At 39.4% G+C, this 13,906-nt stretch overlaps 1 protein-coding gene across 1 annotated transcript; it reads left to right on the plus strand.

The window, feature by feature from the left end:
- Positions 1-251: 251 nt before the first annotated feature.
- On the plus strand, positions 252-10,842 carry LOC117291860. The gene is made up of 17 exons (XM_033773795.1): positions 252-454; positions 870-1,117; positions 1,695-1,891; positions 2,484-2,623; positions 2,938-3,197; positions 3,749-3,951; positions 4,428-4,534; positions 4,901-5,257; positions 5,388-5,753; positions 5,871-6,236; positions 6,469-6,840; positions 7,134-7,383; positions 7,744-7,973; positions 8,198-8,610; positions 8,748-8,853; positions 9,175-9,430; positions 9,863-10,842. Exons 1-17 carry the CDS (start codon positions 314-316, stop codon positions 10,030-10,032), a joined length of 4,182 nt encoding a protein of 1,393 aa, XP_033629686.1. The 5' UTR covers positions 252-313; the 3' UTR covers positions 10,033-10,842.
- Positions 10,843-13,906: the final 3,064 nt, after the last annotated feature.

Consider the following 13,906-nt stretch of genomic DNA (forward strand, 5'->3'; position numbering starts at 1 on the left):
TTTTTTTATACTATGGAATGCAAGCTGGCCTTGGCAACGGGTAAATGACCAGTTAAACAAGGGACATAGGGATAAGTTGGTTATTGACACCTACGTTGACAAGAAATTCCTTCCGGTGGTTGGATCCTCTGTAGACGGGTGGTATTTTATGGATCAAGGAAAAGGATATAAAACCAGGACAATTCAAGCTTGAAGTCATTACGGACAACAGCTCCACTACTAAGACAACTTAGTGACAAAAAAGCGGGATTAAACGCACTGAGTTGGAAACAGACGACAATTACTGAGATAAAGTTATCACTTACAGCCATTGATGAGAAGCAATATGAAAGGTGTTGTAGTTTTTGTCGCCCTTTTGGCTTGCTCGTTTCTCGAGCTAACGACGAGTAGAGAGGTTGGCCATTACAAAGGAGGATCTATAACGTGGAAAGCAGACGATGATAATCCAAATCATGTAAGTATTGAAGCCTCAGCATGGACCCCTGAGGAACCTAAAGAGTAAACACATGTCTCTCTACAGCAAAGGCAACGGCAAAATTCGAGACATCTCTTTAATCATCAATACTAATCCATCATGGTTACTGCTTGGTGAGCACTTTTCCTTGAGGCTTCCATCAGTCGTAAAAGTGTGTCATCTCTAAGAAATTATTTGCTGCACATTCTTCGATTTGAGAAGCTTAACACATTGCCTAATCTAACTATTTTATTGTACATTTCCGGAGGCAAAACTCAACATAAAACATACAAATTGTTTTTCCCAAATCCAAATTTCGATTTGAGACGCGTAAAACATTGTATATTCTATTTCTAACTACGTTGTACATTTCCGGACGCAAAACTCAACACAAATACACCAATTTTCTTTCCAGATCCAAATTTTCGTCCGCATGAACTTCAGACACGAGTACTCGAATGGTTACCTGCACGAGGCATGCACCAACGAGGCCATCGAAGAACGAACGGAACTGAGTACAGAGGGTGCATTCCGTGTCGATGGTGAGAGAATCAGCTGGGCCAAGTACATCTGCACTGACTACGATGAAGCTATGGACTGGTCTGCAGGCTACTATCTCTTATCTTACAACATGGCGCCGGGACAAACTATGGCTGAATTCAAGTAAGAACTTCTTTTGCTATTTTTCAAACAACTTGCTCATCTTGCTTTTGTTTCAATCAATCAATCAATCAATCAATCAATCAAACGATTTATATAGCGCCTAAATCAAAGGTTTGCACAAAGGCGCTGAGGCACAGAAGAAACAGTCAATGATGGTAGGCCTCCTGAAACAAGTGGGCTTTCAGCCAACGCCTAAAATGTTGTCCTGTTTTTAGCCCCGTGTAAATTGTTAGTATGATACCCACTTTTCTGGTTCTATGTGTTTTATCAAGTACCTCAATTTTCACGACTAACTAGTGTATTAAATGACGGAAACATTGAAATAAATGTATTATCATCATCTCTGTCAGAACGATACTGTCAATTGTAAAGGATTTAATGAGTACTTTGGTTTACTAAGTACTAAATGCGTACTTTGGTTTACAGGTCATCAATATTTATCAGCTAATGTATATGCATTTAAAAAAAACATGAGTGGCTGTGTAACAATTTTACACAGTATAAATTATTTCAAACCAATGATACAAAAGATGGAGACCAACCATTCATTATGGGTCTTTTACACTCTCACCCGCAGTTTTCAGGAATGTTGCTGGCCGACTAACGTAGCGAACAACGGCAACGATCAGGGTAGCGGCAGGGGCTGGAACATGGTTTCCACCATAGATATAACACCGCGCCCAGATACCGGACGACCAAACAGCCCTCCAGTATCAGGAAGTTTCCCCGTGTACAGAATGTACAGGGGATGTAAATACTCCCGCTACATTAAAGGTAAGAACGGGTGTGATTCCCTTTACAACTTTTTATTTCGGCAAAAGACTGGCCCGAGTTGAGCAAAAGTGTATGTCAGACACAAATTCGGTCACCAATATTTTCGCACATGGCGTCAACATTGATACCTCACAATGCAATGCCTCAAATCTCATATTTTCAAAGAAGTTTAAACCATCTCATGAAATGACGAGCGCTTCGTTTTTATCTTTATTTTTGTTCATGGTAATGAAACCATCAACGATGCCTCAAACTAAACTTTGAAGCTCACACGCCTGAGGAAATATGCACGAAACATGAGTGCTTGATATGTGAACCACAAACACCAACTAACTATCCACGAAAAGTGTTCTGGGTTCTTTTAAGTGCAAAGCAAATCCCAGTACAAAAAAACTACAGTTTAAAAACTACAGTTTAATGTCCCATCCAAAGGACACAGCAATTCTTAAAATATCTTGCTCGAGGACACAAGCGAATTCGAACCCATACGCTGCTAACAGAAACAAGAGAGCCACGTCCGGTACTGGAGGGAGCGCAATATAAATCCACTCAATTATTATAATTACTAATATTATGTATTCATCACTTTTAGCTTGGGATGCCGATGGCGATGACATTCGCTGCCGATGGACCGACGCCGCAAGGAACGAATGCAACGCCGATGATGGGGACGTCTGTGGGGAACTGTTTGTTGACTCAAAACGTAGGAAGAGTGGTGCTTTACTCGAAGAGGTATTTTTATACTACCACTTTCTTATACCCTTGTTTACTTTTACGATCCATGTATTGAAATTTTAATAGCCCCTCTCTCGGTAGAGATTAACCATGTTAAAGATGGCTACCTTAGTAACCACACATAGAGACATGTTCATGACTCACAATTAAATCTAAAGTATTCCACTTCTGACACCATATTCTTTCAATGTACATATTCACTACAAAATCCTGCTCCCTACTTTCAATGCTATAATAGTCTTTCTTCTCATTACATTTCCTATAACTGGTTATACACATATCCTCAAACTTGTTTTCACGTGTATTTTCAGGACACATGCAAAATCACATTCAACAAACGCAACCCAGCCGGTACGTACGCCGTGGCAGTCATGATAGAGGACTACGCTCCATCTGATCCTACCACACCGTTGAGCAAGATCCCTGTCCAGTTTCTCATTGAAGTAGTCGACCGTGATGGCAAATGCCGTAAGCCGGAACTTCTTGGCGAGGATGGGACGTGTATCACCATCCCAACCGGTAGAGAGTACGTTATGCCCATCAAGGCTCGCAGCTCGGAACCAGGAGCATTGTGAGTACAAACTTAACTTCACTTTAGGCTTAATTTGACTCTACAAAACCTTTACAATTTCCTTAAAATCGGTTCGGGTCTTTTGCAAGACAAAGACGTATCCTTACCCTAACCATCGGTAGAAAACACACGCTATGCCACCAAGTTCGGAACCAATAGCATTGTGAGGTAAAACAATATACTTTACTTTAGGCTTACTTGAATTTACATAGACTTGAAGACAAGTCGTAAGTCAGTGTTTATTTGTCTACCAGCGCTGCCTATTACAAGCGCCATGCATCTCCAAAACACACATCATACCGTTTATGTAACAGTCACAGTGCGAGTATACGTTCATGCAACGGTCGTAGGTAGCGCGAGGCATGGTCGAATAAGACCGCAATAACATTACCGACTTGATTTCAAGACTAGACTCTACAAAGCTTTGACAATTTCTTTAAAACCGGTTGGTATTTTTGTTTTTCGACAAAGACGTATCCTAAAAGCAATCCCTTAGCATGCAAAGTTAAAACGATCACTTACCTGTTGATCTTGTCCGGTTGTTTTTCCAGCATAACCTCTTTCGAAACCATCAAGCCCTCTGGTGTCCACGCCTCGCCAATCAGCAAAGTGGAGGGAACCGATGACGAATATTCAGTGACTCTTTCCTGGACACCAACCAGCGACCAGATCGGTCGTCACGTGATCTGTTACGAAGCAGAGGAGGGCTATAAATATTCCAGTGATATGGCTTGCTTCTATGTCAACGTTGTGGGTAAGTTCCATAAAATTTTCTTCATTTTGCGAAGAAGAAAATAAACACCCAACAATTTTTATATAAAAAATGCACACAATATTTATCCATTCTGTTTCATTCAATTAAAAAAAAGCGCAGACAACTAAAACGCAGTGTGTACTTTTGGTAATGACTCCACAAGTTAGTATATAGAGCACTGGGGGCTGTTGATTTATACAACTTTGTTAGAAACGACACACCTTTACTGCATTTTTAGAGAAAGAGAACATTTTTCTAACGCTGACTATGAGAAAGGCTTGTCAAGCACTGTATTTTTCTTTCAATATTTTCTTGGAACTTTGATGACCAGTTGAGCCAAAATATACAGGAAATTTTATTCGTATGTTGGAACACACAAAGTGAAGATACTAATATATAAAACGTACCAATATAACATGTTTACTAAAAGAAAATGATTAATGAAATTTTAAACATTGACATCAATTTTGTTGCAGATGCCTCCAACTATACTCCTCAGTTGGCTGTTCTGCCATCAGAGTCATCCCCGTCCCCAGGGGCAACACTTCGAGGCGATTCCATTCAAGTCACCTACACTGGACAGGTAGGTGTTATGAATCTTAATCTGAATTATAAATAGCCGCCAAGGCATCCTTATGGAAACATCATACTTTATTAGAGAAGACATTGACGAACTTCAGTTTTAGACGTGGGAGGAAAACCCCTAAAGGGAAAACCTACGCAGCAAGCTAAAGACTGAAAAACAAACATTCACATGCAAGGCTCTAGTCCGGGCCCGAACCAAGGTCCACAGAGATGAAAGGCAGATGCAGAAACCACTGAGCCAATGTGACTGCACGTCTTCTAGTTTTGTTAAAAATGTATTGCGTTTTAAATCAATTTATAAAGTAACATCATTGACTTCTTTCAGCTTTAACATAACGAATATTGTTTTTATCCACAACGACAGATCCAGAAGTCATCCCAATCAGCTTTAATCTCCATCCTGGACGCCAGCAACACCCCCGTATTCCAAATCGCTTCTTCCTCCGATGGAGTCCTCGTAAGTGGAACGACACTGTCTTTCAACTTGCCTCACGATGTTCCATTGCAACGAGGGGATGTTTATAAAATCCGTGTAGATGAGGGAGCAGTGAGAAGCGCTGGTGATTGCGAAGCAGCGCCCTCTGCGGCAGAATGGGATTTCATTTTTGAATCTTTCTGTGACGGAGACTACCGACCTTTGGCTGTGGTTCTAGAGGATTCGGTACCAGCTATCGGAGCGGAGATGAAGGGCAATGTCGTCAGCGTGACGTACAACAAAAAGGTAAGAAGCTTTGAAAACTGCTCACGTAATCGATTGGATACTGTTAGTAATACAATCAGAAACCAGTTTGGTACGAGAGCCTAAAACCATGGTCAGTGTGTATAATCATGTTATTACTGTTGGTTTTCAGATCCAAAAACCAGCAGACAGTGCATTTGTCACCATCTTCAACAGCGCTAACTCCCCCGTCTTTAGAGTCGACACGTCCACACCTGACGTCACCATCGACAGCAGAACACTGAGTTTCGAGCTTCCGTTGACTCTTCCACTAGAGTTTCAGGGTACATACAGGATCAGAGTGGATGAAGGTGCCGCTGTGAGTGCCAGAGACTGTGACCTAGGGTTAGCTCCAATGATTGAGTGGGATTTCGTGTTTGTGACGTTCTGTACCGAGGATGAGGAGTATGAACCACTGACCGTCCTGCCGACAGAATCACTCCCTTCACCCGGGGAAGACTTTGCTGGACAGACCATCATGATCCGATACAACAAACAGGTAGGTAGAGATTAAAGAAACTTGCTTCATCCTAATCATTGGAACTGTTTGGACCATAATTAAAACACAGGAATTATTCAGTCAAGAAACTAATCATTACATTGTTTTCTTCTTCAGATCCAACAACCAGCTGACACGGCCTACATCACACTTTATGACGAGTTTAACATCCCCTTTCTCCAAGTCGACGCGTCTACTCCAGAAGTTTCAGTTAGCGGAAACACGCTGAGCTTTTCCCTTTCAACGAGTCTTCCATTTCAATTTGGGGGTGGTTATAAGATCCGAGTTGATGAAGGGGCCGTGATGAGTGCCCAAGACTGTGACTTAGTAGTGCCCCCTATGGCCGAGTGGGAGTTTGGTTTTATCACTTTCTGTGACTTTGATGGGGAGTTTGAGCCCCTTGATGTTCTGCCGATGGAGTCAACTCCTGCACCTGGAGAAAGTCTAAGTGGACGAGTTCTGACAATCAGTTACAATAAAGAGGTAAGCAAATCGGTTATCAATTTAGTTCGTTATGTCACCAGTTAACTAAACAAAAGTTAAATTATAACTTTGTATAGAGCACACTTCTTATGAATTAAGTTACGAGTCAGGCATTCCATTCGTCCATTTATTGTGAAAATGTTTTTGGAAGCAAATCACAATGGGAAAAGAGCTTCCTCATTGATCACAGTGCCTCTTTAACGATTTTTTGATACTAATTGTTCTTCTTTAGATCAAGAAGCCATTGAGACCAGCCTACATCTCTCTCCGTGATACCTTCGACTCTCTACTCTACCAAGTTGACGTCACCTCACCGTACGTCACCATCGTTGGTGGTAGCTCACTCAGCTTCACCTTACCGTTGACTCTACCTCTTCAGTTTGAAGACACCTATAAGATCCGTGTAGACGAGTGGGCAGTGGTCAGTGCTCAGGACTGCGACCTGTCCAGACCTGAGACGGCTGAATGGCGATTCACCTTCCTAACATTCTGCCAAGATGGCGGCGATGGTTTCGAACCACTCGTCGTCGTGCCGTTGGACTCACTGCCTCAACCCGGTGGAAACATCTCTGGGCATGAAATAAGAATTCAGTACAGCAAACCGGTATGTAGTTCAACAGTATGATATGATCATGATGAACCATTGTTAGGTTTCCTTCTCCTGAGGATGATATACAGAAAGGTGAAGTCTCCTGAATTCCGAAAATGTACTCCGCGGTAGTAGAATATAAAAGCAAGACAATTTTTCAAAAGAACATGTTATACCTTGATCGTTTTTAACCGCAAACCAATATTGATACCTCACCATGCAATGTCTCAAATCCCATATTCCCTTATCTGGTTGAACAAACTAAAAACTACAGTCTGAAAAACATCCTATTCTTGTTAAAAATACAGATCCAGAAGGCTACGTCATCTGCCTACGTCACAATCTTGAACTCTGACGAGACAGATTTATACCGGGTAGACACCTCATCCCCTGACGTCACAGTCGACGGCAGTTCTATGTTGTTTTCTCTACCTGTCGCTGCTGCCATATTTTACGGAGCTGACTACAGAATTCAAGTTGACGAGGGTGCGGTAAAAAGCGCACAGGAGTGCGATTTGGCGCAACCTGCCGGAGAAGATTGGGGCTTCAAGTGGACCGGTAAGTTTTTTGAAATGTTATATTTCATATTCAATCGGGACGTTCAGAAGAAGGACTTATAACTTCTAACAGTTTTGGCAGTCGGCGAAAGCATTCGAAAATCAAAGAGCAAATGGGTAAAATTTCAATTATTGCTTAACAATTTTGTGCTAAGCAAAAATGAATAGGACCCACTCACAACCGTTTATGTGACATGGTAGTTTGGCTGGTAATTTTTTTCTCGTATAAACACATTTGTGTTGTGCTTAGCTACGTTGTTTGCAATTAAGCAGCTCAACGAAATTGGACCCAGGTTTCAAAAAGTATAACTATAACTGGCTTCAAACATAACTTTGATTTCTTGTGGTTTTATTTATAAAGGTCGCCGATTGCCAGGAAATCTAGATGACAAAGATCTTGACAAAGTGACACCAACTGGTAACGCAGATTGCAGGGAGAACTTCATGCAGACCTTCGTGTCGAAACGTCTGGTAGGCGACATTGATCCAAAAACCATGTACCTGAACGATCGAAGTTGCACAGGACGCGACTTCAACAAGACTCACTACGTCATCGGGACGTCATATGACGCTTGCAAGACGACATCTGAGGTAAGCAAATTGCCGATATTTCTTGATGTTTTACAAAGTCCTTATTTAGGAAAAACATGATCGAAAAGTTTACTCGTTAACTGGGAATCAACACTTTTCAAAATAGATATATTCACTTGGTGTAACCGCAAACCTCTCCTAGTAGAAAACATGATTTGTTGATGAAAACAACTTTTTTTATGTGACAGCTTAATTTGAAATGTATATTTTTCGATTTTTGACAGGCTACAAGGAGTGGAGGTTTCTTGGATTTTGAAAACGTTGTGTACATCCCACCCAAGCCTTACACACCAGGCAGCGAGATTACACGAAATCACTTCATAGAGATCCACCTGTCCTGCCGAGTCGCTGCTGACAAAGTGGGCTACTTGTCCTTTGACCCCAACGTCACCACCATTGTCTACTACGAGAAAGGCTATGGTAACTTCAATTTCTCCCTAAGGATGTACGAAGACGAGAGCTACTCAAAGGCTTACAACTTGAAGGAGTTCCCCGTTGGAGTTCAGTTGAAACAACGCATGCACTTCGAGGGGCGTGTCACCTGTGACGGCAACTGTGACCTCATGATTGACAGCTGCTGGGCCACACCCACCACCAATCCATTTGACGCTATCAGGTTCCCGTTTATTACCAATGGGTAAGTAAAGGAACCTTTTGTGAACTTTATACTGGATCCATCTTTTCGAAATACGACTTTATATCAATTGTTATAATGTAATTTTATTACTGGTGAATCTATTGTAAGTATTTTGTCCTCTGTTTTGTTCCAACCAGGTGTCCCATTGATGACACAGTGAGACTCTTGACTCCACCTTCAAGGAAAAAGGAGCGGTTTGCCATCGACTCATTTGCATTCTTAGGCGACAACATCCACGGATTGGTAAGTCTTTGTATTATTTATATTAAGTATAAAAAACATTGTTCAGAATTCAGCATAAAACACAACGATCTTGTTAGTTTTTACATTTGTTTTTATGAGGCCCCTTGTTATGCTATAACGTTTGATGCTACTGATATTATTTAGTGGGTTAACTTATGAGAGATCTTGGGATATCAACAACATTTGAAAACAAAACCTGTTTACCTTCTTTCTTGATTAAACAGTTAAAAATGATCCTGCTAATTTAAACAAAAATGTGAACAGCTTGCAAAGCTTTAGATTGAACTGTAAGTAACAAATTTACAACTTTTGGTATCCTAGGTTTACGTGCACTGTGACATGAGAATCTGTGACGCCAGTGACCCCAACTCAAAGTGTGCGATGGGATGCGACGCAGGCAGCCAAACGCCTTCTCCAGATGACGTACTCCCACCAAATAGACCAATCAGAGGGGACACCCCGCTCAGCGGGATCAGATCTAGACTGGTGCGCAAACGTGACGTCAGCCAAGTTGGATCCTCTTCAGATGCTTATTCAAGTACCGGAGGACTGCTTCGAATGGTGAATGACCAAACCGGTAAGGATTGTAATTTCTCATTTCTAGATAGTAGGCTACAAAATGAGAAGTCTCCCAAATTCCGAAAATCTACTCCGCGGTAGTAAAATATACAGCCTCAAGACAAGTTCTCAAAAGAACATAGTTTACTGCAAGTAGGATATTTTGACACAGATTCCTTGATATTTTGACACAGATTCCTGGTTATTTTGAGACAGATTCCTAGTTATTTTAACACAGATTTCTTGTCATTCTGCATAGATTCCGGGTCATTTTTACACAGATTCATGGTGATTTTGACGTATTATTAAATAACTGTTATTTTGACACAAACTTCTGGAAATTTTGACATGACTTCCTGGGTTAATTCAGATCCGAAATGTTTTAAGAAACGGGCAAGCACGATTAACTTACCTATTTGACGAAAACTCTCTTTTCCCTTTGACTTTTCAGATGTCAATGTACATGGTAGAGGAAGCCCGATAGACGTGGATGCAGACGTTATAGAGGTCACCATGTTAGGAATCATCATGCTCCTGTTGGTTATGCTAGTCGTCATGCAATGTAGCCGCACACATTCAACGGCTGGAAAAGAGGTCAAAGAGTTTGTTAATGGCGTTTGAAACGAAAATGTTTGAGTATTTTGATCCTGCAGTTAAATGATTTAAAAATCATAACGAGTTAAGTTTTCATTTTTTACAATTGTTTGATAAAAAGTTGTAAGCAGGCCAATTCTGTCAATATAATGAATATCCAGCAATTTTATTTATGTTGGTGCAATGTAATTTTAATGTGTAATTCCAAAGGGTAATGATTCATATTAACTACACTGCCTTCTGAATTATAATGAATGTTGGTATCAAATGTGTGTGTTTTTAATTATTTAAGATTACAGTACTTATTGCACTGCCAAACTTAAACAATATTTTGTCATTATAAGTCTCTGTATTTTAAACTCAACTCAGCCTTTGGCTGTGATGATTGAATGTGTTTAATAAACCAATGATACTAATTTTATAACCCTGTTTTTAATAACAGTACAGACAATACAATACATTGTTTGTTTTACCCGTACACCAATGTGTATTAATTACTGTAAACTCTGTACTTAGTATGCAGTGCTAAATACACAGCAGTGTGAGGATAAAACAAAAATATTCTTTCTCCCCGATGCAAAATTAACATATTATATCAACAAATATTATAGTTAAAACTATAATAATTATTCGCACTACTATCATACTAAGCTGCAATTTATAACAAACGATGTTAAAATCCGTAATTTTAAATGCAATTTCCCTCAAAGCAGTATTCACATTGTTTGATATTTATGTTTACTTATGATGCAATCTTTATTGTTTTCCAAAGGGTAGTTAAATTTTTAAAATTAGCATAATACATCGTGCAATTATTTGACAACAATGTTAATTTGAATTGAGTGTAAAATGTTATGAATATTAAGTTGAATTTTAAATTTCATTAATTTTTACCGCATTCAAACTTCCTTATCTACTTTTGAAAGTGTATATAATGCTTTTAAAAGGTTCAAATTGTAGTTAAATATACTCAAAATCATATGACACATTATGTGCAACTATACACGTTTGAGTTAACTTTTATTAAAATTAAATTAAACTTTCGTTTCAATACTCGGTTACCACATTCAAAACTTCCAAGTTTACTTTTTGAAATAAGAGAATGCCTTAAGCTTTTTAAATAACATGCGTTAATGAAACACGTTTAAGAACGGCTTGTTTTAATGGCTGCTAATGAAGAATATGCTACCAAAGTAATTATTACGATTTTGAAATGTACTTCATAACCGTTTCTTCAAGAGTGGTTTGTGTTGACCGTGGGTGCAAGGTTACTAAATAATATCAAGTTGAAATTTAAATTTCTTCGCACTATTACCACTTTAAAATCCTAAGCTTCACTGTTTAAGTTAAACTCTTACAAACACATTATGTGCAATTATTCTTGTCAACAATACCTTATTTTAGTAGTTTTAATAGTTATGAATATAAATTGAAATTTTGATTTCGTTTCAATATTTACCATATTAAGCTGGCTTCTAAACATGCTTGAAAATAATACTTTCAAGAACGGGTAGTTTAAATGAGTCGTTTAGGTAGTAGTCAATGATTAATAATATGCTTCTAATTATTACGATTTTGAAATGTACTTTTTTTACCGTTTCTTAAAGAATGGTTTGTGTTGACCGTATGTGCAAGTTTACTTAATAAAACAGCGTATTAAATGCGTTAAAGTGATCAATATTAATTGCAGTTATCGATTATCTGTTCAGAGATGTATTGTTTTATTGTTATGTATTAGACCAAAACAAACCCAACTCAATTACAAAGAAGTAAACCAGACAAAGGCAAAAAAGGTAAGAAATAGGAAACAAAATAATGCGTATTTTAGCCCCTTGCACCAACGCTACATGCGGTGAATATTAAAGTGATATTTTCGCAAACTTTTGGGAGTCAACTTTGTGGTATGGTTGGCGCATAAAAAGTCAACCAAAAAGTAATTAGAGTACCAATCCATTTAAAATAATTTCTACACATTTAACATTCTAATATAAAAGATTTAATTTAAAAGTTAAAAAATAGATTTGGTGTTAATCCTTTGGATTAACTCTCAAATCCCCCCCCCCCTAATTTAGAGTGTAGAGGGCGCACATCGACTGGCTAGGAGAGACAGCCGACAATATGTTGCGCGATACAGATATCTCTTCTCCAGTAATTCGTGTTGACGGCGACAAAATGTACGCCTACAACCAAGACTAGATCGAATCCTGCACAGAACACTTCTATGGTATAATCATGTAGTCAGAAATAGGACATTGACTCCCCAAATAAACGAATAATACAGTGATGTACCGTCTTACCTGATGCGTACATTTCCAAGTTGAATCGTAACGCATTGCACTCCGAAATGAGGACAAATAATGGTTCTTGCCTGGTTCTGTCAGAAACACTGCCGCGTGGCTGATGAATATGGCTAGCCCAGGTTCGACTCCTACGTTTACATAAGCCATGCTACCAGGGCTAGTGTATGGCCATGGAGGACCATGAAGGAAGGAATTTCTTCCTCCATTATGGCCAACCAGCCATCGTCACGCCCAGGTGGTTCATTACGTAATATCATAGAGTAAGGACAGAGACTCTATCACTGTCCACATTTTTGTGGTTCTTATACTATAGCCACGCCAACTTCGCAAATACTGGTCCATTGCTTCACTCCAGAAACCCACTGGAGTTGAATATCTAGGTTTTAATTGAACTTGGCTTCTTTACGTTCGTCATAGACCAAGTCTTCTTATCAGAGAATTAGAAGAATCTGGTGTCTTTGGCTAAAACTACACTCAAAACGTTATGCCATCTTTGGAACGGCCCGTGTGGCAGGAGAATCAACCCCTCTTCCCGAGATTCTGTCCTCCATACTTCGAATAATTTAGTGTGCAGAAATTTCGTCTTCTATGCGCCCTCTGATGATTCAACTTTCTTGAGACCATTTTACCATAACAGAAAACAGATATATTTTGTATGAAAGTTTATACCGGAAGTGATGACCACTGGCGACGTGTCATTTCTAATTAACCCTCGTCGAGGCAAAACACATCACATTCTTGCAACAAGTGATCATTTTCTCACACTCTCTCCCCATACTTACAATAGCACCTTTGTCAAGAAACGTATAATTAAAAAAAAATTATATAAATAAACTAATTAATTAAATCGTAGAGGGAGTAATTTCTTTTATATTCAATAGACACCTCTTTCACTTCGGTGCTGGATATAATGATGTACCCCCTGTTTTGTATTCATTGTGTGCTTGGAATCTTAACGATTATTTAGAGGGGTTGGGTTTTTTTCCGGGGGATCCTTCTTTGCAAAAGGAAAATGTGTACAGCGCTTTATATATCTGACCGCACAGACTGTCAACCTTGTACTGGGAGTCATCAACCTCCACCCCCTGTTTGCCAAACAGTTGTCCATCGTTCGGTCAAGGATGCCATCATCACCATGATTGCCTTGTAACTCTCTGCGGTATTTCTTCATGTTCCGCTGTGAAATTAACACCAATAAAGGATGTCACAGCCAGACTAGGTCAAACTATTTGCGGTCTATGGACTGGGTTTGATTAACCACCCCCTTAGCACACAACATGTCTGCCCGCAAGGACAACAAATAAACCAATTAAAATATGGCTTCTTGTGTTTCAGAGTTTCGGTTCAATGACTGCTTGTGTTGTGATTTATCACAAATATTGATGTTGAAAATGAGCAAACTTTGATGATTTGACGTTTGGAATTTTAAAATGTGTAGGTCTAAGGCTGACGTTTTTTTTTCAAAAGGCCACATCTACCTATGGTTTTTGAACCGTCCGATTGTTTTGATCCTATATAACGTAGATGTACGCAATAATCCAAGTGAGAACACTGGCCTTCTTTGACAATTACCATTTGTAGGTGTCCTGGGGTGGATTTCA

This window comes from Asterias rubens, chromosome 6, assembly GCF_902459465.1.
Source record: "Asterias rubens chromosome 6, eAstRub1.3, whole genome shotgun sequence".
NCBI lineage: Eukaryota > Metazoa > Echinodermata > Asteroidea > Forcipulatida > Asteriidae > Asterias > Asterias rubens.

Bases quoted from the DNA above. Each gene is read 5' to 3' on its own strand.
- LOC117291860 (XM_033773795.1), top strand. From the start codon at position 314: ATGAGAAGCAATATGAAAGGTGTTGTAGTTTTTGTCGCCCTTTTGGCT. The intron at 1,892-2,483 runs GTAAGAACGGGT...CATCACTTTTAG, and splicing joins ATACTCCCGCTACATTAAAG to CTTGGGATGCCGATGGCGAT. The intron at 5,754-5,870 runs GTAGGTAGAGAT...TTTCTTCTTCAG, and splicing joins TGATCCGATACAACAAACAG to ATCCAACAACCAGCTGACAC.